The sequence below is a fragment of the Panulirus ornatus genome, chromosome 28 (assembly GCF_036320965.1).
Source record: "Panulirus ornatus isolate Po-2019 chromosome 28, ASM3632096v1, whole genome shotgun sequence".
Lineage (NCBI taxonomy): Eukaryota > Metazoa > Arthropoda > Malacostraca > Decapoda > Palinuridae > Panulirus > Panulirus ornatus.
In genome coordinates this window covers 16,770,311-16,787,418 of record NC_092251.1, presented here as the reverse complement: position 1 = coordinate 16,787,418, position 17,108 = coordinate 16,770,311, and the positions used below count along the sequence as shown (strand labels likewise).

Below are 17,108 nucleotides of genomic sequence, written 5' to 3'. Positions count from 1 at the left end.
ACCCTCTCCCTTTGCACTTTCAACAAAATACCTTGTCTACTCACTTAAATATCCATAAAGTACTCAACAATTAGTCAACTACAACATCATTCTTTTTTTCCACACTTGGCCTTTGTTTCCCATGTTAAAGAGTGCACAAGGAGCTGATGAAGAAATGGGTTTGCTTATGTGAAAATTTCTAGACACATTTTAGCCTGCATACATCAAGGTATAAAATCTACTTAATGTTTATAGATCATAACACACCTGATGTTTCTTATTCACAAATAAAGTTTAAAAAATATTATGTGATACTTCATCCACAAACAACATAAATATAATGATACTGTACTATAAAATATATCTCTAATTCCATTAAGCTTAATCATGTACAATATACTGCTATTTAAGGCTAATTATAAACTATAAAATTTATAATTAATTCTATTAGAAGTGTTTCTTGAACAACTACTATTTTCAACATGATAGTACAGTTTCTATTTCTCCTTATTGGGTTTTCTCTCCTTTACACGACATTCTAAAGAATACATCTGAAATACACACATTGTAATCAGCCATCCCCTTTACTTTTACTGAAGAACTTTGTCATTCTCTTATAGTAAATACATAAATTTCTGGAGAATAATTCATGATAATAATGTAAGTAATAAAATCTTTGGCCTCATTCTCTTAATTACCTACTCACTGCACTTTTCACACACTGAGTGTTTTTCATAATTATAGGTTAAATACTAACTGAGTACTTTTTACTTCTCCTTAATATGGTTTTCTTAGCAACTATATTGTGTTTTTGGTACAGTAATGTAATCTTTTTATTCTCCTCACCCATACTAAAAACTGTCACTTTTTCATGAAAAGTACATCTTAGTTGAAGGAAAATTTTGACTGAATCTGAGGAAACTAAATATTCAGCCTTACCCTCAGCATAACATTATGTGCCACATGAGGAAAGTAACTTGAGTAATCTCTAATTCCAATTAACTACATACTGAGTAATATTTCTGGGTCTGTCAATGATAATACTCTAAAATGACAAACAATCTGGAACATCATCAGCAACTCCTTTAACATACAAACTTTATATGAGCTACCACCTCGGTGCTTTTTAAGAATGATCATTGACATTCTTGGTGCTTGTTGTTAAAGTAGTCCCTCTTCCATCACACTACAGTGCCAGGTCGAGGGGCACTTGGGTGTCATATGGCCTTAACATCTTCAGAGTCAGATCCCTCACCCTGAAATATTTTTAATATCGATACATCAAATTACTAGAGCACTACTCAAACTATTTATAAAAATGAATAGTGATCAAGTTTGGGAATCACTATCTTTCTCATATTCAATTTTCAAGTCTAACAGCCTAATGGGGACATGAGTGCTTCAAACATATCTCCAGAACCTGGGCTAAAAAAAATCCCATAAACATATGACATAATCATGTACAGTAGCCTTACCAACAGTTGTCAGGAGTTAATTACTAGAACAATACAGATAAATCCATGCCAACTCATTTATGAAAATGAACAGTAATCAGTTTGGAAATCAATGTCTTTTTTATCTAATTTTCAAGTCAAAAAGCTTAGTGGGGACACCAGTACATATAGCATTTCACCAGAACCTGAATGAAAAAAATCACATGGTACACATATGGCATAATCATGTTCAGCAGCCATGCCAACAACTATAAGTATTAATTACTAAAATAATATAAATAAATTCCAACCACATATTGAATTTTGCTAATTGTGCTTTTATCCGAGCATGTAATAAGATATGCAAAGAAATTACTGAAGAGAATTATCAACTATCTTATGGTCCCATGTCATGCATGCTACTCAGCCAGTCAAGGTTCAGCACAGCACAATGATCAACCATCCACACACAGTTGGCATAAGACTTGTGTATATTATAGTAAGAGAGTATGTTGTAATTGAGACAAGCAAAATTCTTAACAAAAAGATCCTGAACAGTTTATCTTGATTCATTTTCAATATAAATATCTATGAAAAATAAATAATTCTACATGAAATGATGAGTTGAAAAGAGAAAGTAACAATCCCATGTAGCAATAATTTTAATCAGTTATTGCATATATAATACTTATAAGGAGAGTAAATAAGTCAGAAACAACAATACATTAGTCATATAAGAAATCAAGCATGAACAAGAAAGTAATGAACAAACTGCCAGGAATTCATGATTAGCCAGGATGGGTGATAGGAAGATGTGGCTTGCCGCCAGAACTATTCGCATAACTATCATGACAGGTATATATGGTGATGTACATTCAAACTGAAATCTTTATCATTTGTAACTGATCATATGAGATTTGCATATGAAAATGCTGAGAGAGTGAAAAGTTCATATGCACACTGTGTAAATGCTTATTACCTATTTTTACTGTATGGGAAGAGAGTTTTATACTCATAGTGTCTCATCTCTTTAACACTCTACTGTCATACAACCTCTAGTATCTATGTATGCTGTCTGCATCACCCATGACCTCATATATCTGTTCCAATTATCCACCACTCTTATACTATAAAAGTATTTCTTCGCATCCTTATATACAACTTTCTTACTTAATTTCTTGTTATGTCCTGTGATTCCTCTATCCCCACATCTCAAAAAGTATTGTCTGCTATCCACTTCGTTGATCTCTTTTAAAAACTTAAAAAGCTGTAATCAGGTCACCCCTCAGTCTTCCCTCTCCCAAGGTGGGTAAATTTAATGCCTCCATCCTTAGCTCTCTTAACTTGGTACCATCCTTGTTGCTCTCCACTGGAATGTCTCTATGAGTTCTTTGTGCTTCTTTAGGTGCAATAACCAATAACCAAACCTGAAAAGCGTATTCTAGTTTTGGCCTTGCTGAATATTTCTTTACCCTTTTACTTGAAAGCTATTCTGATATTAGCTAGTAGACAATTTGTCTCAACCATTTTTCTAATATGGGACTCTGGTGACTGGTTAGGGATGATCCCTACTCCCAAGTCCCTCTCACACATACATACAGAATCCTAAAGTTATTTCCTGCTGTGTAATAACCATATCACTTTACAATTGCATGGGTTGAATTTCACCAACCATATTTAAGACCAACTCTGGGGTCTGATTAGGTCACCTTAAAAGCTGATGCAATCCTCCTTGCTTTTCACTTCCCTCATGACCTTTGTATCATCTACAAACATATTCAGGTTGGATTCTTTACCTTCAGGCAAGTTGGTAACACAGATAAAGAAGAGTAATGGTCCTAGAACTGTACCCTATGGCACTTCAATGGTCACCTCAAGCAATATGGAAAAAGCTCCTTTGACATACATCTCCCTTGTTCCTTCCCACTGAGAAGATCTACCCAATGAAGGAGTTTCCCCTTTATTCCTGCTTGGTGATTCAGCTTCTTAATCAGCCTCCTGTGTGGTCCAGTGTCAAATGCCTTCTGGCAGTCCAAATACAGACAATCCATCCAGCCTTCCCCTTTTGTTCAGGACTGAGCTTACATTTTTGTAAACCTCAAAGAAGTTAATTACACATAACCTACTCTCCCTAATGAAACATCTCCAAAGGAAGCTATTCAATTGCTTTCTATATTTTTTCCAGAACCTTACATACACACTTGTTAGTGAGACCAATCTGTAGTTCAATGTCTGTTCCTGGTCATCTTTCTTATACAAAGGTATGATGTTTGCCCTTTTCCCCTCCCTTGGCACTATGCCACTCTCCAGTAACATATGGAGCAGTAATTCAAGTGGTCTATCAGGTGTATCTGCACATCTCTTTAACACACATGAAATTTCATCAGGACCTTATATAGGGCAAGTCCTTTTAGGATTCTGCTATTATCTTTTCTAAATATTTCAACCATTTACGAAACCTCTCCCTATTCTATCTCACTATTGTTGGAGCTGTAGTATCTTCCACATTGAAGACACTTTTGAACTTGTTATTCAGTTCCTCACATACCCTTACATCTTCCTCTGCCATACTTCCTTTAACTTGATTAGCTGCTCCTTCACTGACAACTGGCTTCTGATGAATTCATGGAATAGTTTTATATTTCCAGCTGCCTTGTCCACAATATTCTTTTCAAGTGTCTTTGTTCCTGTTTTCTTATCCTGCTATACACATTCCTTGTTCTCTTATACCTTACAAATGCTAGCTGCCCACAGTGCTGTCTATATCTTCAACAATGCATCTTGAAGCTCCTTTTGCATTATGACATCTTTTATTAAATCCATTCTCTTCTATTTCCTACTGGTTTGAGGTACCCATGCCTCTGCTCCTTCACTGTAAATTTCATAGAACACAACACCCTGATTCCAGGCTAATGAATTCTATTTCCTAAACTAGTTAGCAGCTGGTAGGCAGCTAATGACCAGGGAGGTATATTACCAGTACTACCCACCTGGATATCAGGAGGGTTAGTGATAGCTGCATAGTAAGCCAGCACTTCATTGGTTGTCAAGTTGCACTCCTCATACCTAGGTAACTGTCTCTTCTTTCTGCCTCACCTAACTGTGAACTGCTAGCATTCTGTCCATAAACATACAATGTATCTCTCCCTGTCACACACAGCACTTGACAACACTGAGCTCACACAGCTCATTCTTTGTAACTCTAGATTTTCCAGTGGAGAATGCTATGTGCCAGCCCTGCCTTTCGGCAAAATGGTAGGAGCAATAGGTAGAAGATGTTGATAGGACTATTTGGTAGAAAGGTAAAAGCAGTAGGCAGGAACATTAAGTAGAATTAGTCAGAAGAAACACTGGGTAGGAGCCTCGGCAAATGCTGCACTAGACTGACCTTCTGCCAGTGGTCTTTTAAGAGTAGGACACTAAAGGCTAAGAAATGGCACTGGAGTTCACTCATTACAGAGACTCTATTGCTGTGGCCACCCCAGTGAGGGAGCTACTGAAGTGAACAGGCATCAGAGATATAGACAGATAGGTAGATGTAACCATAGACATTACTGAGGTTTGTTTAGTTTCTATGATTACATCTGCTCATTATTTCCAGTCTCACCTCCATTCCTTTAATATCCTCTTTTACCATGTATTTCAAGCTTAAGCATAACACAATCAATTGCTACTGGTGTATCACATATAATGGGGTATCATTCCTTCTAATCCTTGTGTCTCCATAACTCCTTATCACCATAAGAATCCAAATTCTCCTAGTGTGTCTCTTATAAAAGAAATCTCCCAAAAGCCTTCTATCTCATTACTTATCCTGGTATCATCTTTCTAGATCTTTTCTTTCAGTACGCCACATTCTTGCAGCTCTCTCTATTCTACAAGGTTTTATTTTGGCCACTGTTCATGTGAGCTATCTGCAGTGTCTCCAACCCTAAAGTTTGGACTAGTTGCAAGTGTTTAGCAGCTGCTTCCCACAGTTTCTATGTGAAGACTGGAAACTCAAGGACTGGCTGTAATAAAACCTCCTCCTTCCTTTACATAGTTAAGCTGTGGAATATTCTTTTTTTTTTTTTTCTTTCCCTCTTCATATAATCTTTCTTCTAGAGTCAGGTCTACATACACATGAAGAACCCTGATTATTTTCTTTCCTTTTCTTTCACCTGAGATGGCCGAGGGAATGGAAAAGGGCAAGCATCATACCCATACATACGAAAGGAGACCAGGAACAGGCATTAAACTACAGACTGGTCTCACTAATGAGTGTAGTTTGTACAGCTATGGAAAAGATTATTAGAAAGCAAAAGGATGACTTTCTGTGGAAGAGAAATTTCCTCAGTGAGAGACAGCATTGGTTAAGGGCAAAGACGTCATGTGTAACTAACCTTTTAGAGTTTTATGAGAAAATGAGCTCAGTCCTGGACAAAAGGGAAGGCTGGGAGGACTGTCTGTCTTTAGACTACCAGAAGGCATTTGACACTACACCCTTTTCCGATCCCTTGGCCTTATACCTCTCTACAGTGACATTTTCAAGAGTAATTCAAGTAGTCTGTCAAGTATATCTGCACATCTCTTTAGAACATATAATCAAATTTCATCAGGACCATGAGCCTCGTATGGGTCAAATCCTTTTACTATTCTGTTAATATCTTTCTAGATATCTTAATGATTTCCAAAATCTCCTTCCCATTCCATCTCACTGGTGTTGGGGCTTTCGTATCTTCCACTGTGAAAACACTTTTGAACTTGCTAATCAGTACACCACATAGTAGGCTGATTATGAAACTGAATTACCAAGAATATCTCAGTGGGAGCGAACACAGGAAATATGTCAGAGGAGCCTTTTCCAAATGGGTCGAGGTGACAAGTGGAGTGCCAGAGGGTTTTATTCTGGAACCATTACTCTTTTTGATCTACATCAATGATTTGCCTGAAGGTATGGCGTCCTACCTGAATACATTTGCAGATCATGCAAAAGTCCTGAGATAAGTGAAAAGCGACGAGGATTACATCAACTTACCAGGAAACAAACACAGACTTCAAAGTAGGTCTGAAATGTGGTTGATGAAATTCAACCTTAGCAAATGTAAAGTAATGAGGATGGGACAAAGCAGGAGATAGCCTAAGTATGATCATTACCTGTTGCCAGAGTCTCCTATTAGGAAAACAGCTAGAGACAAACTGTCAGCTGGTAAATATTAGAATAGCTTTCATGTAAATTTAAATAAAGAAATATTTAGCAAGCTATTCATACCCAAAATAAGGTCAAAACTTGAATATGCTTCTCAGGTTTGGTTACTGCACCTAAAGAAGTACAAAGAACTCATGGAGAAGGTCCAGAGGAGGGCAACAAAGGTGGTACCAAAATTATGAGAGGTAAGCAACAGAGAAACCCTGGAGGCTTTCAATTTACTCACCCTAGAAGAGAAAAAAGTAAATGGTGACAAAATCAAAAGAGATCAATGAAGTGGAGAGAGTACAATTCTTCATGAAGTATAATGGTAGAGCAACCAGACATAACAAGAAATTCAATAAACTTGTCAAAAAGAATGTAAAGAAATACTTTTATAGTATATGAGTGGTAGACGATTGGAACAGACTGACTGAGAAAATGGTTAAAGAAGACAATATAAATAAATTCAAGAGGCTGTATAAGAGAAAAAAAGTGTTGAAGAGATGGGGTCCTATGAGTGTAAAACAGGTAATTACACATACACTTTCTTTTTTATGTTCAAGGCTCCAGTCATCGACAAAAGTCCAGATCAAGACCAGGCCTTAATTGTAATGTAGAGAGAATTATGAAATGGAAAAAGTAAAAACAAGGAAAAGTATTTACAAATCTTAGAGGAAGTAAAAAACCTCTGTCTTCTGAAGTGTGCCAGGTTACATTTATTGAGAAAGACATGAGAGGGTAGACAGTTCCAAAGCTTTGACATGTAGGGAAAGAGGCAGGTTTCAAAACAGCCCACCCTTGAGTTGCCGATGGTCACACAGTAATCATGTGACATAGCAACTTGCTGAGTATTGCGTGATCTAACTAGTGACGTTAGCTCACAAGCAGCCAGCTCTCTGGAGCAAAAACTAAAGTAATGCCTATAACCAACATTGCAGCGAAGGGCAAGAGGGTCAAGTTTGGAAGTTGGCCTTGGTCAGTTTATAAGTCAGACTGCTTTCAACTCAACTCTGTCATGTAGGAATGCAAAGCTAGAACCACCCCAAACATGAGAGCAACAGTTCAGAAGAAAAGAAGTTTCAACATCTAAAAAGGGCACCCAGGTTCTTTGAGGCAGACTTAGCTATTCCCGTAATGTGGGGTTCCAAGAATGAGCAGATGTTACAGTAATCCCAAGTATGTTCATCGAGTCAAGAGGTGGAATTACAGGACTGTCAAAGGAGAAACGAGAGTTTTGAAGAGTTTTCAATAGAGGAATGGGTAGAAACTGGGTCTTGGAGGCATTAAACTTAAGATTTCATGTACTCCACGGAGATACCCTGTTTAAGTCAGTTTTTTGAGGAAGCTGAGTCAAGAAGAGATGCAGATCAAGCCAAAGAACAGGGAGAGAATTGAAGGATGTGGATAAATGTAGTATTGAGTCATCAGCGTATGAATGCATCAAATCATTTGTGGAAGAGAGGAAATTGTTGAAAAAAAGAGAAAAAGAGTAGCGAACAGAACAGAACAGAACCTTGAGGGACACTGCTGTTGATGAAGGCTGATTCATCAACAACCACAGAAATAGATCTGCCTGAGAGAAAGCTAAATATGAAGAAGCAAAGTGGGGGAGGGAGGCCAAAAGGGGGGAGCTTAGAGATAAGACCCCGATGCCATAGCCTGTGAAAAGCCCTAGATGTGTCAAGAGTAACTACACATGACTCCCCAAAATCTTTCAGGGATGATGACCAGACATTAGTAAGATAGGAAAGAATTTCACCAGTGGATCTTACCTTACAGAAGCCATACTGGTGGTCAGAAAGAAAACTGTGAGTTTTGAGGTGTCTAAAGATATGGGAGTTGATGAGGGATTCAAAGACTTTGGAAAAGGTAGATATCATAGCAATAGGAAGGTAGTTAGAGGGGTCAGAATGGTCACCCCTCTTACGGATGGGATGTATCAATGCATGCTTCCAAGGAGAAGGAAAAGTTTTGGTCTTTAAACAGAAATGAAATAGATAAGAAAGCACAGGTGCAAGGTCAGAGGCACTCTCTTTCAGTACACAGGGATGGATGTCATCACGATCATAAGCCTTGCTTGTGTCCAGAGAAAGAAGTGCTCTTCGGATAGTCCGAAAAGATATAACGGGAAGGGGCATAGGATTAGTAAGAGGAGCATCAGGGTGTGAAGAAATGTCAGTCATCCAAGGTGGAGTTAGAGGAAAAACAGGAACCAAAGAAAGTTGCTCTGTCTACAGGAGAAACAGCTACAGTACCATCAGAACAGAAAAGTGAAGGAAAGGTAAAGCAATAGAAGTTGTTAGAGATGCCCTTAGCTATAGACCAGAAAGATCTATCAGTAGATTAAAAGGAGAGATTATCACACTTCCTTTGAATAAACAATCACTTTGCCTCATGGATAATGTGCTTGCAGTGATTATGGGCAGTGGTAAATTTTGATTGGGAGCCAGAGGAAGGAGAGTTTTACCAGGACTGATATGCCTGATCCCATGCCTGAATGGCTCCAGAACATAAACAGTTGAACCATGGATTGGATGAAGAGGTCATTTTGGAGGAAGAGGGGATAACTGCTTCCATTTCCACAATAATAAACTTTGCCATGCATTTTGTGGAGACAGAAGCATCACCACATAAGAAAGTAAGTTACCCAAGAAAAGTAAGAAAAGAAGTTCCATAGGTTATTCCAATCAGCTTTGTTTAGGTGCCAGTATTTATGCTTAGAAGGTGCTGCTGGAGGGGGAGGTGCCATTAGAATAGATACACTTATGAGAGTGTGGTCAGATGTACCAATTGGGGGTAAGATTGTGTATTTACAGCAGGATGGACTAAAGGTGAAAAACAAATCCACAATATTAGGAGAGTGATCACAGCAGTCAGGAATATGGGTGGGGTGGGAGATAACTTGCTCTAAATAATTGAGAATGGAGAATGTGAAGGCTTCAATCCCTCCACTATAAGTATGGGAAGAATTCAACCATTTCTGGTGGTGAATGCTGAAATCCCTGAGGGAGAGGATCTCAGCTTGTGGGTGAGAGGATGTCACGGTCTCATGACAGAAATTTAGATACTCAAAGAAGGATATAAAATTTGTAGAATTAGGAGAGCAATAAGTGAAAGAGAGGAAAAGTGTGGTAGTAGGGAGACAGACCTTGAGCCACATTACAAAGTTTTGAATTCAAGGTCCTTGAGGGATGCAACAAGTGTGCTGATGTTGGAATAAACACAAACAACAACTTTGAACTGGAATTGTGAGTGGAGGTTATAGTTAGATATGAAAAAGGGTCATGAGAATATCATTGGACAAATGTGTCTCAGAGAGAAGAGGTACTAGACAGATAGTGTTCAACTGAGGAGAGGTTACTAAATAGACCACGAATGTTGGTATAATAAACAGAAAAAGAGAAAAGTCTAACAGAGGGAAAGGTCGTGGGAGGGGCTGGTACTCCTAATGCCACAGCCCTCCCTCTCATTGGTAGTGGGGTCAGGCAGAAACCTGGAGATTCTTTGCAACCCATGATACTGGGGACTAGAGGCCATAGATTTGATGGACTCCATCATGATGATACTCATAAATGTTTGAGTGGACAGGAATTGGCAAGAGAACTTATGTGCAAAAAGTAATAATAATAAACAAGATTTGAGTGAGTGAATGGTGTTTAAAATGTTTATAAGATGATGGTAGGACTAGTCCAGTAGTCTTGTTTTGATGAGACAGCAATCCTGACATGATGGAGAGCGTAAGATGATTCTGGGCAATACTAAATGCTCCTCACTCAGGATGGTAGTACCACCCTGGGTGGCTGTTGTCAACAATCTACTACCTAATGGGGAGAGGTCCTGTGAAATTTGCAATGGAGTGCGAATGTGGGTACCTCCAGCTTCAAATATAGAAGGATTTTTTTAAAAAGAAGATTTGATAAAAGATGTCAAAAACCAAAAATGCTTCAATATGTGAAGTGATATTGATATAGGCAACACTCCAGCCAGCAGGGCTTTGCTAACATACAGAACAAGGTTACAAGTACAGTAGAACAAAAAAGAAGAAACGAGGAAAGTAAGAATAATATTGTGGACAAGGCATGAAATCCAAAACTCTTCCATGAATTCATCAGGAATAATTAGTCAGTAAAAAGCAGCTAAACAGGTGAAGGTATTCAAAAGGATGATGTAAGGATATGAAGAAATGAATAGCACATTCAAAAGTGTTTCGATGGTGGAAAACACTTTAGCCCCATTACTAGTGAGCTAGAGTGAAGAAGTTTTAGAAAACACTGAGATATCTAGAAAAGACATTAACAAAATACTGAAAGATCTTGATCCATGTAAGGCTCATGGTCCTGATGGAATTTCTCCATGGCACAGATACAGCACACAGGACTCTTGAAATACTATTCAGGATATTGCCAGAGATGGGCAAAGTGTCAGAGGAGTGAATAAGAGCAAATATCATACCTATCAATAAGAAAGCAGACTGCGAGCAGGCACTGTATTACAGTTCAGTCTCACTGACAAGTACAGTCTGTTAGGTTCTTAAAAAGGTAATTAAAAGCAACTGATGACTTTCTACAGAGGAGAAATTACCTACGTGAGAGTAGGTAAGGTGTAACAAAACACTTACATTTCTGGGAGGGAATGAGCTCTGTCTTAAATAAAGGGGAAGGCTGGGTGGATTGTTTGTAACTGGACTGCCAGAAAATATCTGACACAGCACTGCATGGGAGGCTGATGAAGAAGAGGGAATACTAGGCAGGAATGAGAAGGAAATATCCTTTGATGGATAAAAGATTATCTAAGTGGAAGAGTACAAAGGATGCATGTCATAGGAGCCTTCTCAACATGGGTCGAAGTCACTAGTGGAGTGTCACAGGGTTCTGTTCTAAGACCATTACAGAAGTCCACTGCCAAGCACTACAGTTACAATCCTGAAAGACCCCACGGTATGGTACAAGGCCGATAGGAAATGGGCTAAAGGAGGAGTGCCTCATGAGAGACATACCGAAGTAGTAATGGCCCCTCCCATGACCTTTCCCTCTCTGTTAAACCTTCCTCTTTTTCTGTTCACCATACCAACATTTGGTCCCTCTAGTAACTTATTCTCAGTTGAACACCATCTGTCTAGTACCTCTCCTAATATCTTACTTCTGTTTGAGACACAGTTGTCTAATGATGTTCTCACTAGTCCCTTTTTCATACCTAACTATAACTTTCACAAACAATTCCGGTTCAAAGGTGGCATTTGTGCTTATTCCAACATCAACACATTTACAGCATGCCTCAAAGACCTTGAGTCTCCAAACACTGATGTTATGTGGCTCAAGGTGTGTCTCCTTACTTCCACACTTTTCCTCTGTTCTGCCAATTGCTCTTCTAATTCTAGGAATCTTATATCCTTCTTTGAGTATCTTAAACTCCTGCCATGAGACTGTGACATCCTCTCACCCACAAGCCGAGATCCTCTACCTTGGTGATTTCAACATTCACCATAGGGAATGGTTGAATTCCTCCCATATGAATGGTAGAGGGATTGAAGCTCTCACATTCTCCATTCTCAATGATTTAGAGCAAATTATCTCCCATCCTAACCATATTCCTGACCACTGTGACCACTCTCCTAATAACATCTAGTCCATCCCGCCTGTAAATACACAATCTTGCCCCAAATTGGCGCATCTGATCACACTCTCATTAATGTATCTATTCTAACAGCACCTACCCTTCCAGCAGCCCCTTCTAAGTCTAAATACTGACACCTGGACAAAGCTGACTGGAATAACTTACATAACTCCTTTTCTGACTTTCCTTGGGTAAATTACTGTCTCTTATGTGGTGATGCTTCTGTTTCTGCAAAATGCATAGCAGAGGTTATTCCTGGGGGAATGGAAGCAGTTATCCTCTCTTCCTCAAAGATGACCTCTTCATCCAATCAATGGTTCAACCATTCCTCTTCTGAGGCCATTCAGGCAAGGGATCAGGCATATCAGGCTTGTAAAAACTCTCCTTCCTCTGGCTTCCACTTAGCTTTTATCATTGCCTGTAATCACTGCAAGCACATCATCCATGAGTAAGACATTCCTCTATTCAGAGGAAGTGTGATAACCTCTCCTTGTCATCCACTGATAGATCTTTCTCATCTTTAGCAAGGGGTATCTCGAACAACTTCTGTTCCCCAACCTTCCCTTCAATTTTCTGCTCTGATGGTACTATAGCTGTATCTCCCATAAACAAAGCAACTCTCTTTGGTTTCTGTTTCTGCTCTAACTCTGCCTTGGATAACTCGTACATTCCTTCACCCTCTGATGCTCATCTTACTAACCCTATCGCCCTTCCTGTAATCTCTTTTCAGACTGTCCAAAAAGCACTTCTTTTTCTGAACACAAGCAAGGCTTATGATCCTGATGGCATCTATCCCCATGTACTAAAAGAATGTGCCTCTGAACTTGCACCTGTGCTTACTCATCTCTTCTGTTTCTGTTAAAAAAAAAAAAAACAAAGCTTTTCCTTCTCCTTGGAAGCATGCACTAATACATCCCATCCCTAAGAATGGTGACCGTTCTGACCCCTCTAACTATCATTCTATTGCTTTCACATCTACCATTTCCACAGTCTTTGGATCCTTCAACTCCTCAAAAATTACAGTCTTCTCTCTGATTATCAGTATGGCTTCCATAAGGCGAGATCCACTGGTGATATTCTTTCCTATCTTACTAATGTCTAGTCATCATCTCTAAAAGATTTTGGGGAGGCATGTGTAGTTGCCCTTGACATATCTAAGGCTTTCAACAGGATGTGGCATCAGGGTCTCATCTCTAAGCTCCCCTCTTTTGGCTTTCTTCCCTCACTCTGCTCCTTCATATCTAGCTTCCTCTCATGCCAATCTATCTCTGTGGTTGTTGATGGATCAGCCTCCCTCAAGGTTCTGTCCAGTCCCTTACATCTTTTCTCCATTTTTTCAACGATTTCCTATCCTCCACAAATAATCCAATGCACTCATACCCTGACTACTCAACAATGCATTCACCCACATCCTTCAACTTTACTCCTTCTTCTCTCACTCAGTCTGTATCTCGTCTAGACACAGCTTCCTCAATAAACTCAGACTTGGACAGGGTATCTCAGAGGGGTAGACAAAATCTTGATAGGTATAATGCCTCCAAGACCCAGTTTCTACCCATCTCTCTAGCGAAAACTCCTCACAACTCTCGTCTCTCCTCCGACAGTTCTGTAATTCTACCTCTTGACTCAATGAACATAATTGGTATTACTGTAACATTCACTCTTTCTTGGAAACCCCAGATTACTGGAACAGCCAAATCTGCCTCTGAGAAACTGGGTGTCCTATCTAGATGTCGAAACTTTTTTTCCTCTGAACAGTTGCTCCATTTATACAAAGGATTGATTTGTCCTTGTGTGGAGTACTGCTCTCACTTTTGGAGTGATTCTAGCTCTACATCCTTACGTGACAGAGTTGAGTTGAAAGTGGTCTGCCTCATAAACTGCCCAAGGCTAACTTCCAAACTTGACCCCCTTGCCTCATGCTGCAATGTTGGTTCACTCTCCCTCTTCTATAGGTATTTCTTTGGTTTTTGCTCCCGAAAGCTGGCTGCTTCTGTATCCACACCAATAGCTAGACCACGCAATACTCTGTAAGCTGCTACATCACATGATTATTGTGTAGCCATCAGCAACTAAAGAGTGGGCCATTTTGATACCAGCTTCTTTCCCTACACATCAAAGCTTTGGAACTCTACCTTCTCATGTCTTTCCAAATAACTGTAACCTGGCACATTTCAAAAGAGATATTTCACTTTCTCAAAAGTCTGTAAATAGTTTCCCTTGTCTTTTCTTTCTCTCTACATTTCAATTAAAGCCCAGCCTTGATGTGGACTTTAGTCCATGACTAGAGCCTTCCACTTAAAAAAAAACCCTTATAATGAACAGTTCAAGGTAAAAAATAAGCATATTTATTTCAAAAACAACATGCTTACTCATATACACATATTGGATGGTATTGCTGTGGAATTAATTAAAAAAGGGGTGACTGTGTTGTTGACTGGTAGGTGAGGATATTCAATGTATGTATGGTTCATGGTGAAGTACCTGAGGATTGGCAGAATGCATGCATAGTGCCACTGTACAAAGGCAAAGGGGATAAAGGTGAGTGATCAAATTACAGAGGTATAAGTTTGTTGAGTATTCCTGGGAAATTATATGGGAGGGTATTGATTGAAAGGGTGAAGGCATGTACAGAGCATCAGATTGGGGAAGAGCAGTGTGGTTTCAGAAGTGGTAGAGGATGTGTGGATCAAGTGTTTGCTCTGAAGAATGTATGTGAGAAATACTTAGAAAAACAGATGGATTTGTATGTAGCATTTATGGATCTGGAGAAGGCATATGATAAGAGTTGATAGAGATGCTTTGTGGAAGGTATGAAGAGTATATGGAGTAAGTTGCTAGAAGCAGTGAAAAGTTTTTATCGAGGATGTAAGGCATGTGCACGAGTAGGAAGAGAGGAAAGCGATTGGTTCCCAGTGAATGTCGGTTTGCGGTAGGGGTGTGTGATGTCTTCATGGTCGTTTAATCTGTTTATTGATGGGGTTTTTAGCGAGGAAAATGCAAGAGTTTTGGAGAGAGAGGAAAGTATGCAGTCTGTTGTGGATGAAAGGGCTTGGGAAGAGAGTCAGTTGTTGTTCGCTGATGATACAGCGCTGTTGGCTGATTCAGGTGAGAAACTGCAGAAGTTGGTGACTGAGTTTGGTAAAGTATGTGAAAGAAGAAAGCTGAGAGTAAATGTGAATAAGAGCAAGGTTATTACGTTCAGTAGGGTTGAGGGACAAGTAAATTGGGAGGTAAGTTTGAATGGAGAAAAACTGGAGGAAGTGAAGTGTTTTAGATATCTGGGAGTGGATTTAGCAGTGGATGGAACCATGGAAGTGGAAGTGAGTTTCGGTGGGGGAGGGGGCAAAGGTGAAGAATGTGTGGAATGCGAGAACATTATCTCAGAGAGCAAAAATGGGTATGTTTGAAGGAATAGTGGTTCCAACAATGTTATATGGTTGTGAGACATAGGCTATAGATAGAGTTGTGCGGAAGAGGGTGGATGTGTTGGAAATGAGATGTTTGAGGACAATACTAGGTGTGACATGGTTTGATTAAGTAATGAAAGGGTAAGAGAGATGTTACCCAAGACATTTTACATGCCCTGGTTCAGTCTACTGACTGCATGTCGACCCCGGTATACCACATCATTCCAATTCACTCTATTCCTTGCATGCCTTTCTCCTTCCTGTATGTTCAGGCCCTAATCACTCAAAATCTTTTTCACTCCAGCCTTCCATCTCCAATTTGGTCACTTGCTTCTTGTTCACTCCACTTCTGACACATATATCCTCTTTGTCGATCTTTCCTCACTCACTCTCTCCATATGTCCAAGCCATTTCAACACACCCTCCTCTGCTCTCACAACCACACTCTTTTCATTTTTTCATTTCTACGCATCTCTCTTACCCTTTCATTGCTTACTCAGTCAAACAACCTCACACCACATATTGTCCTTAAACATTTTATATATAAAACATCCACCCTCCTCTGTACAATCCTATCTATAGCCCATGCCTCACAACCGAATAATATTACTGGAACTGCTATTCCTTCGACCATACCCATTTGTGCTCTCTGAGATAAAGTTCTCTCCTTCCACGCATTCTTCATTGCTCCCAAAACCTTCACCCCTCCTCCACCCTGTGACTCACTTCTACTTTCATGGTTCCATTCATTGCTAAGTCCACTCCTAGACATCAAAAACACTTCACCTCCTCCAAATTTTTCTCCTTCAAACTTACATATTATCTAACTTGTCCCTCAACCCTGATGAACTTAATATCCTTGCTCTTATTCACTTTACTCTCATGTTTCTTCTTTCACACACTTTTCCAAACACAGTTACCAACTTCTGTAGTTGCTCATTCAAATCAGCCACCAGTGCTGCACCATCGGCAAACAACTGACTCACTTCCCAGGCCCTCTCATCCCCAACAGACTGCATACTCACCCGTCTCTCCAAAACTCTTGCATTTACCTCCCTAACCACCCCATCCATAAACAATATAAACAACTATGGGGACATCACACACCCCTGCTGCAGACCGACCTTCACTGGGAACCAATCACTCTCCTCTCTTCTTATTCATACACATGCCTTACATCCTTGATAAAATCTTTTCACTGCTTCTAGCAGCTTACCTTCCACACCATATACTCTTAGAACCTTCCACAAACCCTATCATATGCCTTTTCCAGATCCATAAATGCTACATACAAATCCATCTGTTTTTTTAAGTACTTCTCACACACATTCTTCAAAGTAAACAACTGATCCACACATCCTCTACAACTTCTGAAACTACACTGCTCCTCCCCAATCTGATGCTCTGACCATGCTGTCACCCTCTCAATCAATAAATTCCCATACAGTTTCCTAGGAATACTTGTTACAATTATTATTTTTTTTTTATTATACTTTGTCGCTG

The 17,108-nt window shown here is 39.5% G+C and overlaps 1 protein-coding gene across 3 annotated transcripts in view; it reads right to left on the bottom strand.

Moving 5' to 3' along the window:
- Window positions 1-407: 407 nt before the first annotated feature.
- The window catches only part of LOC139757868 (transmembrane protein 184C), a 229,380-nt gene continuing 212,679 nt past the window's right edge, over window positions 408-17,108 (bottom strand). For all 3 annotated transcript variants that reach the window (XM_071678777.1, XM_071678779.1, XM_071678778.1), the window contains exon 11: window positions 408-1,235. In XM_071678777.1, coding sequence (XP_071534878.1) covers window positions 1,197-1,235 — 39 coding nt within the window. In that variant the 3' untranslated portion in view covers window positions 408-1,196. The remainder of the gene's footprint in view (window positions 1,236-17,108) is intronic.